Source organism: Zingiber officinale, chromosome 7A (genome assembly GCF_018446385.1).
Source record: "Zingiber officinale cultivar Zhangliang chromosome 7A, Zo_v1.1, whole genome shotgun sequence".
Classification (NCBI taxonomy): Eukaryota; Viridiplantae; Streptophyta; class Magnoliopsida; order Zingiberales; family Zingiberaceae; genus Zingiber; species Zingiber officinale.
The window spans coordinates 29,374,352-29,396,061 of record NC_055998.1 but is presented as its reverse complement, the minus strand read 5'-3'; the positions used below and the strand labels follow the sequence as shown (position 1 = coordinate 29,396,061).

General features: G+C 44.7%; 1 protein-coding gene across 2 annotated transcripts; it reads left to right on the top strand.

The window, feature by feature from the left end:
• Positions 1 to 344: 344 nt before the first annotated feature.
• LOC122001254 (serine/threonine-protein phosphatase PP2A catalytic subunit-like) lies at positions 345 to 21,261 on the top strand. Of its 2 annotated transcripts, none has more exons than XM_042555910.1 (11): positions 345 to 676; positions 1,617 to 1,673; positions 2,403 to 2,486; positions 2,574 to 2,645; positions 17,493 to 17,564; positions 17,748 to 17,788; positions 19,209 to 19,275; positions 20,297 to 20,488; positions 20,562 to 20,651; positions 20,740 to 20,847; positions 20,983 to 21,261. In XM_042555910.1, the coding sequence occupies exons 1-11, from the start codon at positions 581 to 583 to the stop codon at positions 21,046 to 21,048; spliced, it is 945 nt and encodes a 314-aa protein (XP_042411844.1). In that variant the 5' UTR covers positions 345 to 580; the 3' UTR covers positions 21,049 to 21,261. The 2 variants fall into 2 exon arrangements, with proteins under 2 accessions (XP_042411844.1, XP_042411845.1); XM_042555911.1 differs by having other exon boundaries at positions 627 to 679; positions 1,622 to 1,673.
• The last annotated feature ends 449 nt before the right edge of the window (positions 21,262 to 21,710 follow it).

Genomic DNA, 21,710 nt, shown 5'->3' with positions numbered 1-21,710 from the left:
CCTGGCGGCAACAGATATACCAGATAAACTATAGCCTGTTTCCTGTCTCAGACGTGGCAGCAAAGGCACCCCGACATCGTCGCCCATTTTGTGGGTCCCTTCCGATCTCCATCCTCTTAATCCGTTCGATTCACCTGCTCGAATCGCTTGCGACCGTTCGTTACCAGGAGTGAACCTGGGAAGACCGTCAGGTTACTCCATCAGCTGTTCTCTGCAGACAGCAATTACGTTAATATCCCTGAAATTTCATCTTAGTAGACACTCGTCCATCGTCACGCCCTTGAACTAATGTTTTCCTGCCCTGCGTTCAACAGCTAATCCTGCGAATAGGCGCAGTTCCTAAATATAGGGGATCTGAAATAAAGAGACCGCGCCAGGTTCCAGCGGCGAGGGTTTCCACGTCCTTGGTCTTGTCCTCGTTTGTCGCCGTCGAAGCCACGGATTGCTGTTTTGGTGGGAGGGAAAGGAGAAGGGCGACGAAGTCGCTTGGTGCGGATCTACCGAGCGCAAAGCTTACGGTTAGCGCTTCGATTCCTGCTGTCGGAGGCGTCTCTCGGGCGAGGGTGTTGGTAAGGCCAAGATGAGCGCGAGTCCCGTACCGGCTTCGGACACCCACGGCAATCTGGATGAGCAGATCGCGCAGCTCATGCAGTGCAAGCCGCTCTCCGAACAGGAGGTTGCTTCTCGCTCTTGGTTCTTGGCTTATTTTGTTCGATTTCTCTCTTAGATCTGTGCCCTTTTTGGTTGGATGAAGGTTCTGGTGTTTTTTAGTTGATGCATGTGTTTTCCTGCAAGATCGGAGGAGGAGTGGGTGCTTCTTTATGGCAAAATGGCATTTCGATTAGGGATCTGCGAGGCTGTTAGGTGGTGTGCGCTTGGTTTCCAAAATGCGATTCTTGACGAGCATAGGAACTTACATTTGGAATTGGTGGATATTGTTGTTGTATCTATTCTAATGGTTATTTTTGTCCCTTCCTTTTCTAAGGAACCGGTCTAGGTTTCTATCGTTTAGATAATGGAGTCCATGGAGAAGCTTGTGCTTTTCAACTATGGAAAATCCCTTTTTGACCTAGCTGATTCCTGTATGTGTTTTAATAATTTGGTTGGATTGGTTTATGCCAGTTTCAATGGTAAATCTGTTGATGTGTTTATCTAAATATGTGTGCGACTCCTAAGTTTAACCATATACATACTTTGGTTTCTTGAATGTTATAGAAAATAGTTTAGCTGGCAAAGGATGTAGTTTTTTTTTCTAAACATAATTGCTTAAGAAACTATAGTAAGATTATATCCGGTCATTTTTGATGTTCTTCCTGTCAGAAGTCTCTGAACATGTATGGAAATAATGGAAATATTATGCAAGTTTCTCGCATGCAATTAGTGTATTATTACCAATTAATAATTATTGTATCATTAACAAGTAATTTAAGTAAATGTTTTTCTTTTTCCTTTTGGTATCATGCTAGAACTTCAAAAATATAGTGTCTATGGTTAAAACATTAGCTAATCTGGTCTATTAATTGTTCTGCACGATTTCTGGTATTTGCAGCTTATTATTATGGGTTAATAAATAGGTTCAGAATTCCCTTTTGGTTTATTTGAATTCATAATTTCAGGTTAGAGTGCTTTGTGAAAGGGCTAAGGAGGTTTTGATGGAAGAAAACAATGTTCAGGTAATTTATTTTTAGCAAGTTATTTAATCAATGGAGTGAAGACTTTTTTTTTACTATGTAGAAATAGTCTTTAATTTTCCAGAGGCTATTCACAAGCATGGTGGGCCTGAGTATCATCTTATAGTTGTAGTTATATGAAATTCATCCAGCTCCGCTGATGAATATGTAGCTTCACGCCATATTGTTCTACATTCCTTGTCCTTCATTTCATTATAATTTTTTCCACGTATGGGTTTCTAATAAGTTCCAATCAAACTAAAGTAGATCAGCCTAGAAAACCCAAAATAGTTTTGTTCAACTTTAGAACTAAAGATATACTGAAACTGATCCTAGTTATTTCTGTTTGGATTAAATGGACATGTTTAAAGATGACAAATAGAGTTATAATTAGACAGGTTGAATCTATTGGATGTGATGAACCAAAGAAAACTCTATTTGATATACTTGAGAGTAATTTAATAATATAAATAGTGATCTAGGACGTTCGATGGCGAGGCGATATCTATTTAGCCGATCCCAAAAAGTTGGACTCGTAGTTGGTTGTTGCTTCTGTTAGTTTTTGATAGACAGAAAGACAAACTAACTGAGGCTTTTTCTTAACAAGTTGATTTTAGTTTGATTTTGTGAACTGAATATTATGCTCCAAATTCATCCTGTGCATCTTTTTTATTTGAGATCTGTAGCAGGAAACTCTTTGTTATTTGCTGACAATTTATCAAAGTATTTCAGCCAGTGAAGAGCCCTGTGACTATCTGTGGTGATATTCATGGTCAATTTCATGATCTGGCAGAGCTATTTCGAATTGGTGGAAAGGTGTGCTCAATTGAGAAAACAAATAAATGAGTTATGATAACTATTTGTTCATTCCAACAAATTAATCATGTGTTTTCATTTATTTAGTGTCCAGATACCAATTACTTGTTTATGGGTGATTATGTGGATCGTGGATACTACTCTGTCGAGACAGTTACGGTAAGGAAGGTGCCTTTTCCTTGTTGTGTGTTTCATTCATGCTATGATGTATTTGGTTTCTTTATGCTTAATGGTATGTCATTTTTGAACTTGCCAATTGCAATGAATCTCATCTTCCGCATTTAATATGGAGCTGACTTTTTAGTCCATCAATTGTGGTCTTGCCCATAGTGACACACAACTGAAGTTTGATTCTTAATTTCTGAGAACAGAATTACTGCTTTAGCATTCCTTACTTTACCTTTTATATATTGCTATCTGTGTTTGTGTTGTGAATATTACTTGGTTGAACTAATCTATGCAAACACTGAAACACACATAATCTAATTTGCTTCTGCAGCTGTACTAAGGCAAACTCGGATCTTAGATGCTGAGAACACATATATGATCCCAAGTTAGAACAGACAATGCTGACTGCAGTCTTCCACAGCTGAAAGATTGTGGTGGTCTTATGCAAATCAGGAATTTTTCCTATGTCTGTGTCTTTATGACTGAAAGGAACAGCAGGAAATTATAAAAAAATTTAAAAATTGGCACTAGTGACTAAAGGTTTCACGCATTTCAATTGTTAGCTCAACTAATTAGGTTTAACATCTATTTTTGACTTTTAACCACAATAGACTTAATACCTTTGGAAAGCCCATAAACTAACAAATGATGTTTCACTTCATTCCTTCTTAAAAAGGGTCCTCTTGTGTGCCTAAATTCTCTGTGAAAGTGCAACATGCATGACTACCACTTAGGGAGTGTTTGGTAGAGCTTCTATGCTTCTTGGATTTTAGCTACATGGAAGCACTTTTGAGTGTTTGTAACTTTTACTCAAAAGTTGGAAGCAAGAATTTGATGCTTTGCTTTTTCTTGCTTTTGCTTTTTTGTTTATGGTCTAAAATTAAAAAGTTGAAATTTATGTCTTTAATAAATTTCTTATTTTACATAATTGCCCTTAATAAATTTATCGTTTTATATAATTGCCATCACACTTCTGCGATATTTATTTTTTAAATAATATTTTATATTTTTATGTAATTTGTATTTTCTAGAATTTTTTATACATATTTTTTGTGTATTTATATAAATTTTGTCATTTTTAAATTTTAAATTTTATTAATTTTATATATTTTTTCATTATAAAAAAATAATTTTTGTCACGTCCCAGAGGAGTCCCTGCCCGAAGAAATTTCGGCAACATCTCCCCTGTACGAGTGACAATCTGAAGTATTACACATATAAAATATACCTCAGCCGCACTCGGCTGGAATATATATACAAAATATAAACAACATGACACGCAGTTTAATATACTCAGCCTACCCGACTGGATAAAAATAAAATATGCACAACCACGCAGTTTAATAAGCCTACACGGCTGGAACAAAATAAACACACAGCAGCGGAAGACATAAAGCGGTACGAACGTAAAACTAACAACGACACTAACAAAAATACCTGTCATCACAGACTTGACCCAAAACTCACATCGACTTATTGAAAAACAAAATACACAAAATCAATATACCACCCCAAACGATAATAAAACCAAAACGAAAACTATCCTCGAGTGTGACGTAGGACCCAGGACTGGCAGCCGGCATCTCTCCAAGCATCCATGACTCATCTATCTGTTACTTGGCGAAAGAAAACCATTTTGTGGGGTGGTGAGTATTGGAACTCAACGGGTAAGGAAAGAGATAGTGCATGAACATAACATGTAAGTAGAAACTGTCAACAGTATACAGCCTCATAAAAAGAATAGCAGATACTATAATAGAACCAAAATAAATGCTCATACCTGAAATCATATCCTAGGCTAGGTATAGTAGGTCAGAACTGGTACTAATCTGCTACAGTACTACTCATACTACAGAAGTAATAAGCAAGGTATATACAAATTTTCAATGACTAAACATCTACAATGAGAATATATCTCAACCTAGGTAAGCATCGGCATGTGAACAACAACGATGTGATAACGGTGATATATAGGCAGTATGCACTAAAGCGAATATAATAACGACGATGGTCACTCCTCCCACCTCTCCGCACCGCGACCCCGTGATGGTCGAGAGTCGATATGATCAGACACCACTCCGCTACCACTCACACGGTGGCAGGGAGACAGTTGCGTAGTAGCTAACTAGCTACATCTGCGACGGGTCCTGCTCGTGCTACCACTCCCGTGGTGGTAGACGACGACACATCGACTCCCTACCACTCTCGGTGACCAGGACGACCTTTTGCGACTCTCTCGTGAGGGTGGTCGTTACGTGCACGTGACGGGATCGAACAATGCGATGGTTATCATATATATATAAGCGAAATAGGTATGCTACATGAGCCGACTCGATATCATACGTAAATAAGCGGTCGAAGCATCTGAACATGGTATCTAGTATTTGCTACTGATCATGGACAACAACAAGAGACTGTATAGATATGGAACGAATTTCTCAAAGATTGCGTGGAACTATCAAGCGCAGGAAAGTAAGAGTGGAGTCAAGGTAAACAGTCCTTATCCAAAATAATTCATGCACTAAGGTTAAAGTACTAAAAGAAAACAAAGCAAGTAGTACCCGCCTTATAAGAAGATCGTGACCAGAAATCCTACATCGAGACGCTCGTCCCGAATCAACGTCCTGCAAATCACATAGCATGCACAATATAGCTAAGATTTATTATAAACCACATAGCTAATCATAATCCTAATCCGATTAGGAATATTATCTAAGGTATACCACGGATTAATCCATTAATCAACCTATTTACTAATTAATTAAGCAATCCATTAATTAATTAATCCATCAATCTATTCCTTAATTGATTAAGCATTACTTTTGTGTATTTCATCAATTAACCTTAATTAATCAACTAATCCATCTATTAATCTCACCTAATCAACCGTTTAATCCTTCTAATCAATTCTATTTGTTCATTCTATAAGTACTGATCCGGTTGTAAGAACAGAGGTCCCCCGTCCGGTGGAGTCAGCGCCACGTGGAAGTCAAAGTGGGAGGTGGCCGGCCGGAGAGGGATGCGTTCGACCTCCCGGCCGGCTAGTGTCTAGTTGATAAAGGCATCCTGTCGAAAGTCAGGGTTCCGGCGCTCAGAGGATAAGATTGTAGGGCCGAGCGGACTGCACGCTCGGCCAAAGCCATAAGGTAGCATACTGCTAATAGTCTCCACAAAGCCCGATTGAGAATCTCCCCAAGTACGTGATGTGAGTGCCGGCCGGCCGGACGCCCCGGGGAGAAAGGAGAAAGGACAAGTGACATCTTTTTGACGGCGGTATGCTCCAGCTAGGCCGTACTCCAAATCTTACGACGGAGGTCCGCTGTCCACTCGCGGACATGCCTCGACTGTTGCAGTAGGGGTCCCGTAAGCCTTCCGAGAGACACATACCGAGGTATGGGCTACGGACACGTATGTGCCTCGGTGGACGTGCAGGAGCTCTTTCACCGCTCTATATAAAGAGCCTCATACTTCGCCGGAGGTACGCGTTCTAATATTGCGAGAGCCACTTTGTCACTGCTTGCTTGCGACTTGGCGTCGAGGATCGCCGCGGAACCCGGCCCGACTTTGTTCGCGAAGCTTCTGGCGACGATCAAGATCCACATCGGCGACGTGCCCGCGTCCGTTGGTTCAGATTCGGACGAGATCAATGGCGCCGTCATGGGAATGCTCCTGCGTCCGACGGAAACAATGGGCGAGGCGGGCGACAACACATGAACGCTCTCCGGAGGAACTCGGCGCTGCGTCGAGTTGAGGGCCGCCAAGCTTGTGGAGCAAAAAAGCGATAGCCAGGCGGGCGAAGCAACCTCGATCGGTGGCGGCGGAAGCACCTCAAGCCACCGTTGCATTCCAGCCTATTCCGCACCCAAGCCGCACCCACTCATGAGATCGGGATCTTCTTGGATGAAATCTGAGACGAGATGAGGAAAAGCCCTCAGCGGACTCTCGCCGGCGGATTAATCGCCAGATTTTGAGGCTATCGAGACCCTCCGCCCTACACCTCGTGCCTCCGGCGATCGGCGAATCTGATGGAACCACCGATTCGGATGATCGTTTGAAGTTTGACAACATGGCAACCCTGCATCAATACACAGATGGGGTGAAGTGTCGGGTTTTCCTCACCACCCTATCTGGATCAGCTCAACGTTGGTTTCGGAGGTTGCCGGACGGATCCATCACAAGCTTCAAGGACTTCCGGACGGCTTTCCTCCAGCAGTCGGCGCTATCAAAAACCAGCGTTAGTCCGTTCGCCATCAAACAAGAAGCCGTGAATCGCTCCGAGCTTACATCCAGCGGTTCAACAAAGTGGCCATGGATATTCCAACGGCCACCTCGGAGACCATGATGAATGCCACAAGGCCTCGTGGATGGGATTTCTTCCGATCGCTCGTTCGGAAGCCACCCGACTACGACCACATGCTACCGGCAAATACATCAGCGTGGAGAAGCGTTGCCGGAAAAACTCAACCGGCGGGCTCCTCCGCGGAAGCGGAGCCGGCTCATGAGCCCGAGGACCGAGGCAAGGCAGTCGCTCCCCATGCCAGTCTCACGTAAGAGGTAGGCGCCTCCGTGACCGAAGAAGAAATGGACCCGATGTTACGCTCCTTCCACCGGACGGATCGCACGCACAACACAGAGGATTGTCGAAGTCTTCCTTCGTGGCTCATCCGTTCCGGAATGGCGGCCGACGTCTCCCTCGATCGACAACGAGAGAACTCGTGAAGCCGGATGATAGCGGCAATGACTCCGATCGGCGTCGCTCTCAAGCGGGAGAATCGCGAACGTCGAAGAGCGGTCTCGACCATCCGCTCGGGAAGAAGAAAATAAGTAATACTTCCGGCGAGATCAACATTATCGGGCGGGCCATGCGAAGAGACTCAATCGAGCAAGAAAGGCGGCACTCAGATACGATCGGTGCGGTAAGGCGGGAGTGGACCGAAATCATTTTGGGCACAGGGACTTGGAAGGAGTTGAAGTGCCCCACGACGGCTCTCAAAGCGGTAATAGCCACTACACTATTCACGCGTTTTGTTGACACCGAGGCTCAACATAATATTCAAAAGCGTTCGATCACTACAAATTGACCGTCGCCCATGACCCCCCCTGCGGGTTTCGGCGATGAAGTCCTTCGGTCGGAGCCGGATGGCTATTTCATTGGGAGAAGAGCCGCTCAGAAGGAACTTCGTGGTGGTCGACTCTCCTCATCATACAACGTCATTTGGGACCGGCGCTCGGTGAGTTCCGGACGGCCATCTCCACCTTCCACCGGAAGATCGAGTCAAAGTGGGAGAAGTATGGGGAGATCAATGGTAGCTCGGCGATGCTACGTTGAAATGGTCCGAGCCGATTCCATTCGGAACGTCACGGATCGAGGTGAACGCTATAATCGAAAAACCTCCCTCTTTAGTTTACGAAGAAAGAGGAAGTGCAAATACACCCGATCGGAGGCCACGACATTCATTGCGTCCGATCTGGCGAATCGAAAGAGGAGGTGATCGATGCCTCGGAAGAAACCATGATGTCTTCGCTGGTCGACACATGAGCTGCCGGAATTTCACAGTATTGCACGAGGCTCAGCGTCCGACCGACGCTCGGCCGATAAGCGAGAAAAGAGATTTCGTGCGAGCGAATGCCATCGTCCGGAGGTGGAGAAGCTACGAAGCCGTATACGCGAGTCACGGTTCGGTGGTGGTAGTATTAGTCTCAAAGGGCAACAAGTGGAGAGTATGATAGATTTTCGGGATCTCAACAAAGCTTGGAAAGACTTTTCTGCCTCGGATAGATCGGCTAGTGGACTCTACGGTAATTGCGAATTAATATATGCGCTCGGCGCTTACGAGGCTATCGTGATCTTGCCGGTGAAGATCGAAAAAAGTCGCTGACCGACGGCACCTATTGCTTTAATGTGATGCCTTTCGGATCGAAGAATGTGGGAGCCACATATCGGTGCTTGATGAATAAAGTGTTCGAGAGGCGGATCGAAGTGTCGTGGGCGACATTCTCATCAGTCCGTCAGGCGGCGGCCGATCTCTTGAGGCATGAAAACCTTCCGAGCGCTACGCAATATGAGTCAGCTAAATCCCGTAGTGCCTGTTCGGAGCAAAATGAGGCATTTCTTGGGGTGCATAGGCGGGCATCAAGCAAATCCCGGCAAGGTGAAAGCTCTGACATGCCGCCTCCAAGAAATACAGGAAGTGCGTTTGTGGGGTCGGATAAGCTCTGTCGATTCATCTAAACCGTGGCCGAGTCTTCCTTTTTCAAATCTTGCATGAGGCCAATAAGTTTCATTGGGACGAAGAATGTGATCGGACGTTCGAAGATTTGAAGGCATATCTGAGCTCTCTTCCGGTCGACTGCGGGTGAGCCACTTTATATGTACTTGTCTTCAACCGAACAAGCAATTGGCTCGGCACTAGTGAGGGCGAGAAGAGCCTATGTATTTCCTTAGTCGTATTTTAAAAGATGTTGAATCTCGCTACTTTGGACTCGAAAAGCTTTCGCTCCGGTCCTCGCCGCCAAATCCGTATACTTCTGGCGTACCATCATTATCAAACCAATAGCTTGGCGTGTATTATTGAATCGAGCGTCCGGCGGCTTCGTGAACGGCGGAGTTAAGTGAATTGACATCCATACCAGATCGTGATCAGCGATCCTTGGCGATTTTGTGGTGAGGTGCGAATTGAGCCGGCTATGTGGAAAATGTTTGTGGACGGATCATTCACTCGGCTCGGGCGGGATTGGAATACTATTGCTCTCCCTCGAGAAGAAAAGATGCACTTATCGTAAATTTGGATTATAAAGCTGAACAACGAGCGAGTATGAGGCCCTCATGGCGAGCACTGTGGGTGCGGGTCGAATGGCAACCGTTCGGTTCGGTTGGGCTTTCGGGACTCTCAGTACCTCCGAAATCAAGTGCTCGGCTCAAGCTCTACGCTAAAGCCTTTGAGAAGCTTAAAGCCGATTTTAGAGAAGTCGTTATCCGAAGATACCCAGAGAAGAAAATCAGCGGCCGATGAGTTAGCCAAACTCGCGAGCTCGATAACGTCGATCGCCATTCAGCAGCCAATTGAACAAGTATTGTCTGGTATGGAAGGCCTTACGTTTCCAAGCGACTGGAGGACACCCATCACGGAGTTCTCCGCTCGGGCGCCCACCGTCCGATCGAGAAGAAGCTCGGCTGCTAAGGAGGAGAGCCGGTCGGTTCACACTCATCGGCGATCGCCTTTACAAGAAGGCTTTCACGCCCGTTGTTGAAATCGTGAGCTCGGAGGACTCGGCTTACATCCTCCAAGTACATCAAGGATCCCGGAGGACATCCAGGCGGACGATCGGCTAAGAAGATCCGGGTGCCAGCGACCTGCGCGACGTCGATCATAACTTCTACCATCGGTGACGGAGAAATGAAGGCATCAGCGGTCTGTATCCGTTCGATCGGTGGGAATGGATATCGTTGGTCCATTTCCTATGGCGGCCGGACAGTTTATGCTAGTGGCGGTCGATTATTTTTCCAAGTGGGTGGAGGCCGAGCCGAGGATCACCGAAAGGATGGTCAAAAGTTCATGGCGACATCAGGTTGGCGTCCCTCGCCGACTAGTTTAGACAACGGACGGTTCCACGGAAAATTGCTCGAAGATTGGTGCCAAAGCTATGGCATCGAGCAACACTTCACGTCCGTAGCATACCCCCAAAGCAATGGTCAAGCTGAAGTAGCTAATCGAGAAATTCTTCGTATTCTGCGTGCTCGGCTCGACCATTTGGGAGGAAGTTGGGTGGATGAAGTGTCGGGCGTCTTATGGGCCATCCGAACGACTCTAAAGGAAGGGACGGGCGTCACGCCTTTCCACCTGGTGTATGGCGGCGAAGCGGTTATTCCTGTCGAAGTTGGAGTCGAGTCCGCTCGGATCCAGAATTATGATGACAACAACGCCGAGCGGAGGAACATGGAGCTGGATTTGGTCGAAGAAAAGAGAGCCAAGGCATCCGTCCGGCTGATGGCGTACCGTCAAAGGATGAAGCAGAATTACAACCGGCGAGTAATCCCAAGATCATTCCAGGTCGGCGATCTTGTCTGGAAGAAAGTGAAGCCGGTCGGCGACGTCGGCAAGCTAGAAGCTCCGTGGGCGGGTCCTTTCAAAATCATCGAAAAGCTCTGCTCGGGCGCTTACTATTTGGAGGATGAAGACGGACGGCAGCTGGATCGGCCATGGAGTGCAAATCATCTCCAGCTTTATAGAGTTGGGTGAAAGGTGCACTGATGTAACTCATTTTTGTGTATTTGCTAGTCGCCTATGTCCTTGTAATGCAGGAAGCAAAAAGATAAAAACGCATTGAGCATTATCCGCCGAACGGCCTACTGCGTGAAGACCCCGTGCCGATCGGCCGGGCATATAAATTACACTCGAAGGCTCGATGGTAAAGACCCCATGCCGTTCGAGAGTAAAATTAGCCTTAATAGGCCGTCGAGCTCCGACGTTAAAGATCGAGAGACGAGCCGGTGTCTATAAACCCTCCGAGCGGAAGATCGTCGAGCTCCGACGTTAAATATCGAGAGACGAGCCGGCGTCTATAAACCCTCCGAGCGGAAGATCGTCGAGCTCCGACGTTAAATATCGAGAGACGAGCCGGCGTCTATAAACCCTCCGAGCGGAAGACCGTCCGCGTTAAAGATCCGGCGGCTAGCGTCATAAACCCTCCGGCGGAAGACCGCCGAGCTCCGGCGTTAAAGATCGAGAGCCGAGCCGCTGTCTATAAACCCTTCGAGCGAAAGATCGTCGAGCTCCGACGTTAAAGATCGAGAGGCGAGCCGGCGTATAAACCCTTGACGGAAGACCGTCCGAGCTCAGGCGTTAAATATCGAGAGGCAGGCGTCTATAAATCCACCGGCGGAAGACCGCGAGCCCGGCGTTAAAGATCGAGAGCGAGGCGTCTATAAACCCAGGCGGAAGACCGTCGAGCTCCGACGTTAAAAATCGAGAGACGAGCCGGCGTCTATAAACCTTCCGAGCGGAAGACCGTCGAGCTCCGACGTTGAAGATCGAGAGACGAGCCGGCGTCTATAAACCCTCCGAGCGGAAGACCGTCGAGCTCCGACGTTAAATATCGAGAGACGAGCCGGCGTCTATAAACCCGCCGAGCGGAAGACCGTCGAGCTCCGACGTTAAATATCGAGAGACGAGCCGGCGTCTATAAACCCGCCGAGCGGAAGATGCCGATAAAAAGGATGCAATGGCCCCGAAAACTCGCCTTCAATATTGTTAGACCGTCTCTGCGTTTCGCTCGGCCCAGCACCCAGAGGTACTTCATCAGTATCTAACGAGCGATATCTGCTATCAAAGCGGAATATAAGTAGTCGAAATATTACATATTAAGCCAGGCGGAAGGGCAGTGCCGAATACTTAGTAAAAATCCCTTTCGAATACCAGAGGGGTGATAATAGGCGAGCGGGCAACACACATATTCACCAGCGAAAGTACAGAGTACAAGAAAGAAAAATATTGCATTAAAATTGAAACTTTCGGCCGAGTGGCCTAAGTACAGAAAAGACCATTTTTTCGGCCTAGCGGCCCGACTACATTTACCGACAGTCTACTCAATGTAATCATAGAGGGTCTTGGGGATGTTATCCAGAAGCGCCACTTGATCGCTGGTCGGAATATTAGTGGACTCCGGAAGAAGGCCCTTAGACTTCAGATATGTCATGGTGGCGGTCATAGCCAAATCAAAGGCTGTGTACATCCGCTCGCAGATTTTCTCCGAGAATTCGGGCGAGCGGATGTAGCCCTGTCTTAGAGCTGCAACCCGACTCGGCTCAGCCTCTTGGTACTCTTTGAAGGCCAATTGAGCTGCAGCGAGGGATTCCTGCAAAGTGGTCAGCTCGTCCTTATGCTTGGTTGCGTCGGTCGAGCGGCTCGCTCTCTCTTGGTCAAGTTGCTCCCTTAACTCCTTGACCTTCAGCTCCAGACCCCGGGCCTCCACGTTCTTTTTCTCCAAGTAAGAAATGGTCGTATTCTTCCGAGTGGTGGCCAGGGTAACTTTTTGGTCGAGCGACTTGACTTGCCGCTCGAGCTCGGCCAGATGATGAGCCTGGTCAGCTGTTTTCTTCTGTTCGGCTGCCAGCATATCTTGAGCCTTCTTAAGCTCCTTCTGCAGCTCGGAGTCGGACGGACCGCACGCCGCCTTCAGTTGCCTTAACTCCTCATCCACCATGGCTAGGCGGTTGGAGACTGCAATCTCCTCCACCCATCTCTGGCAAAAGAAAATTAGAGTTGTTAGTGGCCGATCGGAAAGAATGCATACAAAACTTCGGAGAAAGCGAACTTACCCCCGTGGCCTCCTGCATGTGGCTATTGGCCAAGTTTCGGAGGGGGATCAGCGCGATGCGCGCCCGAGCATCGGCCCACATCTCAGCTAGGGGACCTTTCAAGGTAATGGTGTGCTCGGGCGTGGTTGGTCGGTCGACCTCTGGCAGCAGCTCTTCAGTCGGGAGATGAAGAGTGACCCGAATCGTGCGGCCATGACTGGGGATCATCCGACCGGAAGGGTTGAGTGACGAGCGGGCGGAAGAGTGCTGACCGGAGTAGCCTCAATTGGAGCAGCCGGCTCGTCCCATTCAGAAGGCGTCCGGTCGGACGAAATGATTTCGGCCTCTGGCGCCTTGCCCCGAGCAGTCGCGCTCCGATGGTTGGACCGCGGAGGTAGCCGACCAGAGTTCCACTCGGCGCAGAGGCTCGCTCCTCCCGGCGAACCTTCCTAGGGGTTGGTTTTCGGGGTGGCTCAGAGAAGCTTGAGCAGCCGACTCAGCGTGAGTCCCGCTCTCTCCTTCGTGGGATCCGACCGGCTGGATACCCAATGCTTCCATTTCTCTAGCTGCCGCGGCTTCTAGCGCCGCCGCCTTTCTCTTCAAAACGCCGGCCATCACTGAATCCATGACGATGTCCGCTGCAAGGGAAAGAAAAGAAATCAGTTAGCAATTAAAGCAAATGCCCAAGCAAAATTCTTACCGAAGTCGGTCGGAAGAGGAGTCCGTATGGGACTCAGGCCGAAGATGTACACCACTCCTTCGTGAAGAAGCTTATTGATGTCAAGTCGCAGACCGGCTAGTATCTTTGCAGCGTGGAGATAGTCCGATCGGGTCTTGAATTTCTTCAGCTCGGGAGTGGGGGGCAAGCTGACCTACCACTTGGTCGGGAAGTTGGCCTGATCGGGCATACGGATGTAGAAAAAATAATCCTTCCAATGTTTATTGGAAGTAGGTAGCTTGTTGAAGAAGACTAAGCCGGGTCGAGCTTGGAACATGAAGGTGCCCGGCTCGGCTTGCTTGGGGTAATAAAAATAAAAAAAGACCTCCGGTCGGAGGGGGATGTTGTGAATCTTGAATAAAACAACAACACCACAGAGGAGACGAAAGGTGTTGGGTACCAGACTGCCGAGCGGAACACCGAAAAAATTACAAACGTCTATGATGAAAGGATGTACAGGGAAACGCAGACCGACAGTAAACTGGTCGCGGAAGACACAAAAAGCTCCGCGCGGCGGCCTGTGCGGCCGAACGGAAGGACCGGCTAAAAGAAGTTCAAAATCTTCGGGAATTTCGAAATTATCGGTTAGAATGTCAAAGTCACGCTGATCAAATCGTGACTGCATGGTAGTGTACCAAGGGCCGAGGGACTGGTCTTCGGGATGGGAAGAGCTAGCCATGGGTCGATCGGAAGGAATCAAAAAGGCGAAAAGGCAGGAGAAAAACAGCAGCAAACGAAAGGAGGTTTCAAGGATTGAAACTGGGTAGAGAAATACGGAGTAAACACCGGAAACAAGAAAGAAGAGGTATAGAGCCTTACTGCGAGGAAAAAGGATCAAGGAAGAGGCGCCGGGGAACGTCGGAAAGCAGGAATGAAATCGCCGGAGCACCAAAACACCGGAGACAAAGGTAGAAATCGCGAAGGCAAGTGAGGGGAATAGGGGAAAGCGAAGATTTTATATAGCGGGGGCCGGGCGGTCTCCGCCGTTGGATCCAGGTCACGGGAATCAAAGTGCACATCGCGCCGTCCATTTCGAACCGCCTCGATCCCATCAAAGCACCACACCGTCGCCGCCATACGATGACGACAGTGCGCTACGTGGCGTTCGATCATTCGATGCATTTAATGAGCGCATGCTCAGCCTTAATGTCGAAGATTGTCACAGGTTACGAGGAGATCCGAGGAAGGTTGCTGTTGACTAACATTTTTAAGGCCATCAGTCCAGTCAGTCGGACTAATCGCCTCCTTCGACTAGACTTGAAGGGGAGGCAAGTGATCCGGTTGTAAGAACAGAGGCCCCCCGTCCGGTGGAGTCAGCGCCACGTGGAAGTCAAAGTGGGAGGTGGCCGGCCGGAGAGGGATGCGTTCGACCGGGCGGGCGGCCGGCCGGTGTCTAGTTGATAAAGGCACCCTGTCGAAAGTCAGGGTTCCGGCGCTCAGAGGATAAGATCGTAGGGCCGAGCGGACTGCACGCTCGGCCAAAGCCATAAGGTAGCATACTGCTAATAGTCTCCACAAAGCCCGATTGAGAATCTCCCCATGTAGACCACCGTATATGTCCGTCCGGATGTCGCGGAAGCTGGCCGGCCGGACGCCCTCTAGGGAGAAAGGGCAAAATGACAAGTGACATCTTTTTCTGACAGCGGGTATGCTCCACATGCAGGCCATACTCCAAATCTTATGACGGGGTTCCGCTGTCCCATCGAGGACATGCTTGGACTGTAGCAGTATGGGTCAGGTAAGCTTTCTGACAGACACATACCGAGGTATGGGTTACGGACATGTATGTGCCTCGGTGGATGTGCAGGAGCTCTTTCACCGCTCTATATAAAGAGCCTCATACTTTGCCGGAGGTACGTGTTCTAATATTTCGAGAGCCACTTTGTCACTGCTTGCTTGCCTGACTTGAGCGTCGGAGGGTCGCCGCCGGGAACCCCTTCCCGGCCCGACTTCTGTGCAGGTTCGCCGGAGCTTCGTGCAACCAGTCGAAGATCCATATCAGCAGCCGGGGAGCGTCACGTGCCCAGCGTCCGTTGGTTCAGCATTCGGACAGGATCAAGTACGTAACTCATAACTAAATTATAAATAATTCATTTAAACCTAACCTTCGATTAACCTTGCATAAATATTTAATTAATCTAATTAAATTAAAAGCATAAATTTGGATTTTAGTTAAAACCACTATTTTGATAATTCCTTAATCCGTTAGATGATCCACCAATTTTAATTAAATGTATAATTGCATTAATCACATCCTTGCCTTAATTACTCATCGTTGTTACCTTCCGTTTCGCTTCTTCTCCGACAGTATAACTACCTGCATTCCACGGGAAGTCAGCGATGGCGATCTGTTGTCCAAGACATGGAGGGAGTAGTGCGGCGATGGCTAGTCGCAACCAGCGTTTCAAGCTCGACAAAGGTGATGTGGCGTGCCACGACGGCAGCGCTCTGACGGCAACTCAAGGAGTTGCGTGGAGGGTTTGGAACACGGTTGCAACTACTTGATCTGGGTGAGGGTCGGCTACTGCCGACGTTGGCATTGGAGCATGGAGGCGTTGGGCGTCGCCATCGTCCTCACGGCAGAACAGTGCCGTTGTGAGCTTGGTGAAGGCGAGCCGCTGAGGAGTGACCGGGCAGTGGGGGCGGCGGCGTAGAAACACGGTGCCGACGACAGGGTCCGTGGCTAGGCAGTGCGACGATGCCCACCGAGGACTTGCGGGTGTGTTAACAGGAAAGAGGAGCAGTTTCCGGCGAACGACAACGTCGCAAGCAGACGCAGCATTCGCACGGGCTCAACGGTCGTGAGGACTCGGCCATCGCGAGGACGCGGCGGTCGCGTGGAGGCGGCGACCGCGCGGAGGTGGCAATCTCGCGGAGGCGGTGATTGCGCGGGGGCGGCTATCGCATGGAGGCGGCGGTTGCCCGGGCACAGCGTGATCGCGAACACGTCGTGAGGAGGGAGACGGCGCATTACTTAGGGTTTAATAATCAAAAATTAACTTTGCTTCAATCAATTCCTCCTTTAAATAGGGTAGCTTAAACAGGCTTTTCGTAGCTCAATAAATAATCCCCTTAATCTACATCATACGAACTCCAATTAATTCTAGAAAAATTTCTAAAAATCCCTAAAAATTCTAATAAGATTATTTGTCAAATAATCTTATTATTTAAATATTATTTGGGTACCGTATTTTACAATTTTGATACAATATTTTAAATATAATAATAATTATATAAACAAATAGTGTATCAAACTTATATTTAGATTATTAAAAAATAATAATTTATATAGTTTAAGGATTTGTTGTCCTTTAACTAAAAATTAATTTTGGAAGTAATTATTCATCAGCCACTCAAACTTTACTTTGCATTAGCTTTTGACTTCTATTTCCAAACATTCCATACTTTAGCTTCTCGTTAATTTTAAAATAATTTCTATAAGAATTACTTTTAAATAAGCAAAAGCTCTCCCAAACACTCCGGGCTTCAATGTGGGTGATATTTCAAAGCAGGTAGTAAAACATCAAAAACTAAATTTTTTTGTTAGCTATCAAATACTTCAAGTGTTGAAATACAAACATGATTGGTTACTTTATAGTAATCATCAAATTCACTCTCTAAATGTGTGAACGCTTTTCGTTATGCTTATGACTTATGATGTCATTGAGATGAATTGGTTAAATGTTCTGATTTTTCTTTCTACAATCATATGGGTTTAATGGTTCTGATAGGAACCAATCTCCATTGATTGTTTATATGAGAACTTTAGATCACTTAGTAAATTGCTAGAATACTGATGTAGCAACTTATTCTGCATGATCAGCTTTTGGTGGCTCTCAAGGTGCGTTATCCTCAGCGAATCACTATTCTCAGAGGAAACCATGAGAGTCGTCAGGTATAATGCTTTAAACTTCACATGATGTTGCATTAAACTATGTTTACTTTGGCATCTTAATTTCTTATTTTGCATAAGGTAGTGATACGTCATATATTTTTTTCAACTATATTCATTGTATTCCTAGTGATTCATCTTATTTATTTGCTGACAATATAAATTTTTCTTTTTATTTTGTTGCAGATTACCCAAGTTTATGGATTTTATGATGAATGCCTGAGAAAGTAAGTCCTGTGCTTTTTGTTTCTTAGATTAGTGTGACCTGTTTCTATGTTTTAATATCTGCTCCCATACAATTTCTTTTTTCTCCAGCTGTGTTACTTATCATCCCTTATTGTGCTGCACTTATCTGTTATCCAATGTGGTTAGCTGGGCAAATAGAATCATTTTTATATTATAAGAAAGAAGAGTTGTTGATATGGTTTTTGTGTGCGACAAGTTTATCTTGTTATGCTTTGTTTAGCCAGTATTTCTGTGTAACATCTATAAGAAGCTGAGCTAATTTGTCATTTTTTTCTCACTATTTTTGTCCACGACAATTTTACTGAATTTTACCGAGAGAGACCATGCCATTTCTTTTCCTTCTCATATGGATGCATTTTCTTTCTATTTTATTTATATAATGCTGCAATGAACATTTGTCGTAAATAGAGTTAGATATGATTTTACGAGTCTGCTTAAGTTTCCTAGTGTTTCTTTGATACAATGTGATTTTATATTTTGTCTAAAAACTCACACACTTCATGAATTTCAGAGCAAATACTTTCTTTATTTTTTAAAAACTAAATAATCCTTTGTATATTGCATTATAGTACTATCGAAATTTAGAGCTTATCTGTAATTTAACTTAATTAATTTGTCAAAGCTTGTCTGCAGTTTAACTTTAGTTTGAAAATGAATGCTTACTTGTTAGAAAGAAATCCTGGTTCAGATGATTAGCTTAGGACTCAACTAATGGAGGGTGTGTACAGGATAAATGGCAGTCCACAAGATGGAGTATAAGCATGCTTATACCTACAGCCTACCTAAGCAAAGAGAACAAGATAGTTGACCATGCAGAAGAAAACATTCTAAGAAATGCAAACTTAATCCTGTCAATTTGAACATGAACAGACTTATTATCAACATCAATCTTAAAAACTGGTGTTTCTCTCAATCCGCTTTTGCAAGGTAATGTGACTAAATAGTATCTTGATCTCTTAAATGACCATGGTTTTGTTTTATAAGATTATAAGCAGCTACTTGTGCAGATTTTGGAGGGGGCTGCATTTGATTACATATAGTTTATGCTGTTAAAAAATGTTATTATCTCATTTAAATTAATGCAAACTATATTGAACCCTAAACTATATTTGCTTCATTAAAATTAATTCAAACTATATTGAATTAAAGGTGACGGACCATACCATAGTCTTATTACACTTTCTCTAGCCAAAGGAGATTGATTACAAAAAAATCTCTAGAAAATCTTGCCGGTGTATCAGGTTATGGTTATCACAGGTCTGCCTTTGTGTTTTGAATTCTGGATGATTGGGTTTGCAATCAGGATCAGCGAGTATGCCATGACATTTAGCTTTTGTTTCATTGGAATTTTAGTGATTATGATCTTATTTGGCAATCATTGGATTTTATTTTCTGATCCAGATATGGCAATGCAAATGTATGGAAGATCTTCACCGATCTTTTTGATTATTTCCCATTGACGGCATTGGTTCGTGCTCCCTACCATTTCTTAAAGAATCTTGCTGAATATTCTACAATTCTTTGGTTATGATATCAATATACTGTATATTAATTATGAATAATTCCAACTTCTCTTAGATGTTTGGCTTCTGATTTTAAATTAACAGTATGAAATTCTCTCTGTGCACAGCCATTTGTGCAATTGTGAGTAACCTTTGTTAGAATGGTTAGTTATATTTTGGATGCAAATTATACAGGTTTTACTTTTTTTTATTTGCTTATCATTTAGGTGTTTGGATATTCTCTTTAATTGTCAGTAAACAAGTTGTCTTATTATTCATTTGAAGGTCAAGATTCTTGAAATGGTTTGGTCCATTTTAAAATCATTGATTGGATTTACATTTTAGTAGTTGTTTGTTTTTGTGGTACCATGAGAACGACTTACAATTGTCTGTGTGTGCATTTCATGTATTCACCAGAAAAATTAAGACCCTTGGATTGATTATCTTGAATGTCATCAGGTAGTATTTAATTCTAATTGCTTGACTTTTTTTTTGGCAGTGTAGAAGTAGAATCACTTTAGGTGTCCTAAGCTGGATGGATTCAGTTACAGGATTAAGATCTTCCATGGGGAGCTTTCTTAGAAAATATATTTCTTGGACACAAGTGATGCTATTATCCACATCCTTTTTCAGTGGCATGTCCTTTGACTAGATTGATCACCCTGTTGCTTGTGACATTAAGCTGATATAGTATTTGTTAATAGATGTTAAGCAAGGATACCTCAAGTAAAAAAATTAAAAAACTAACTAATTCATTCAGGGAGAAACTGATAGATTTTTGCTTAGTGTGATATGCATCAACATCCAAGGTTTTGTCTAGCAGATTTAGGAGCAATTTAATTTGAAGATTTATTTATTTATTTTCAAGTAGAACTGTTTGTTTGTCATTTTATAGTGATTGAATAACTTTTTAGTTGAAGTGGCACCTTCATTTGTCATGATTCTGAAATGAATAACATCCTATCAAACTAAAAATTTTGTTCTCAGGTTGAATCAGAAATTTTCTGTCTACATGGTGGATTATCTCCATCTATCGAAACTCTTGACAGCATAAGAAACTTTGATCGTGTCCAAGAAGTTCCTCATGAAGGGCCCATGTGTGATCTTTTGTGGTCTGATCCTGATGATAGATGTGGTTGGGGTATTTCTCCACGTGGTGCTGGTTACACTTTTGGCCAAGTATGTTCTGTTCTCTATAGTTGTCTATGTTTACCATGGATCATCTATCATCACTTCATTGTGAATCTTTCAGGATATATCTGAGCAATTCAACCATACCAACAATCTCAAATTAATAGCCAGAGCTCATCAATTGGTTATGGAGGGATATAATTGGGGGCATGCAAGTTTCTACATTGATCAACTGTTTTTCATTTTTCTCGTGTCAGATTAGGAAGTGTAAGTTTTAATAATAACACTCTTTTCAACAGGAACAAAAGGTGGTCACCATATTTAGTGCACCAAATTATTGTTATCGATGCGGAAACATGGCTTCCATAATGGAAGTTGATGAATGTAAAGGGCAGACATTTATTCAGGTGTGTCACTTAGAAACGACAGAATCATTCAATTTCGTAATATTTGTTTAATCCATTTTCATTTTGGCGAATATGTTTGTTTATATCAAGGGATTTATGGCAATGTTTTGATAGAGTTAATATTCTGTTTTGCAGTTTGAACCAGCACCTAGGAGAGGAGAGCCTGATGTAACCCGCAGGACTCCTGACTACTTTCTGTAAGGCAAAGAGTAGTGGCATATTGTTGGTTCCTGACAGGAGTGATGCTTGCTAGATGATGAGGTCGTGATTGCATAATCCTCAAAAGTTCGATAGTAAGATTATATTTCTGTAGATGAATATCTTGTATAATGTTTTTGTAAGTTTTAATCCTTGTTACACAAGGTTGTAATGCAGCACATATAATTTTCAAGGGAATTTTTTCCCTTTGTCTTATTTTCCCCTCCTTCCTCCACGTTTCTGCTATTGAATGTTCGTTTCTGCTATTGAATGTTGTAGTGCGACTGGATTTGTCTGTCCGCGCAAAGACAGTAAATTTAGCACCTTTTAACGAAACTTGTATAGGCTAAGAATGGATTTTGTGTATCTTCTACATCATCTCATGTAGATGGTTGTACGTGTATGTTGGATCCTGCTATTGATGTTCTACAGATCTATTCCTTGGCCTTGTCTACTACCCTAGTGGCAGTAGCGAAGTAATATTCAATATTGCCAGGCGTTCGTGTTTTCTCAAGAGCTGAGATCCAGTGAACCAATGCTATTTGTTAAGTGTTGGGGTGTTTACGTTCGTTGTATTCAGACGTTCCAATATTGAAGGTTGTAATGCAGCACATATAATTTTCAAGGGAATTTTTTCCCTTTGTCATATTTTCCCCTCGTTCCTC

What these genes read in the sequence shown, in the direction of transcription:
- LOC122001254 (XM_042555910.1), top strand. Translation starts at nt 581, where the DNA reads ATGAGCGCGAGTCCCGTACCGGCTTCGGACACCCACGGCAATCTGGAT. An exon ending in TGGAAGAAAACAATGTTCAG is followed by an intron (nt 1,674 to 2,402) that starts GTAATTTATTTT and finishes AAAGTATTTCAG; the next exon opens with CCAGTGAAGAGCCCTGTGAC. An exon ending in TATGATGAATGCCTGAGAAA is followed by an intron (nt 17,789 to 19,208) that starts GTAAGTCCTGTG and finishes TTTCTGATCCAG; the next exon opens with ATATGGCAATGCAAATGTAT.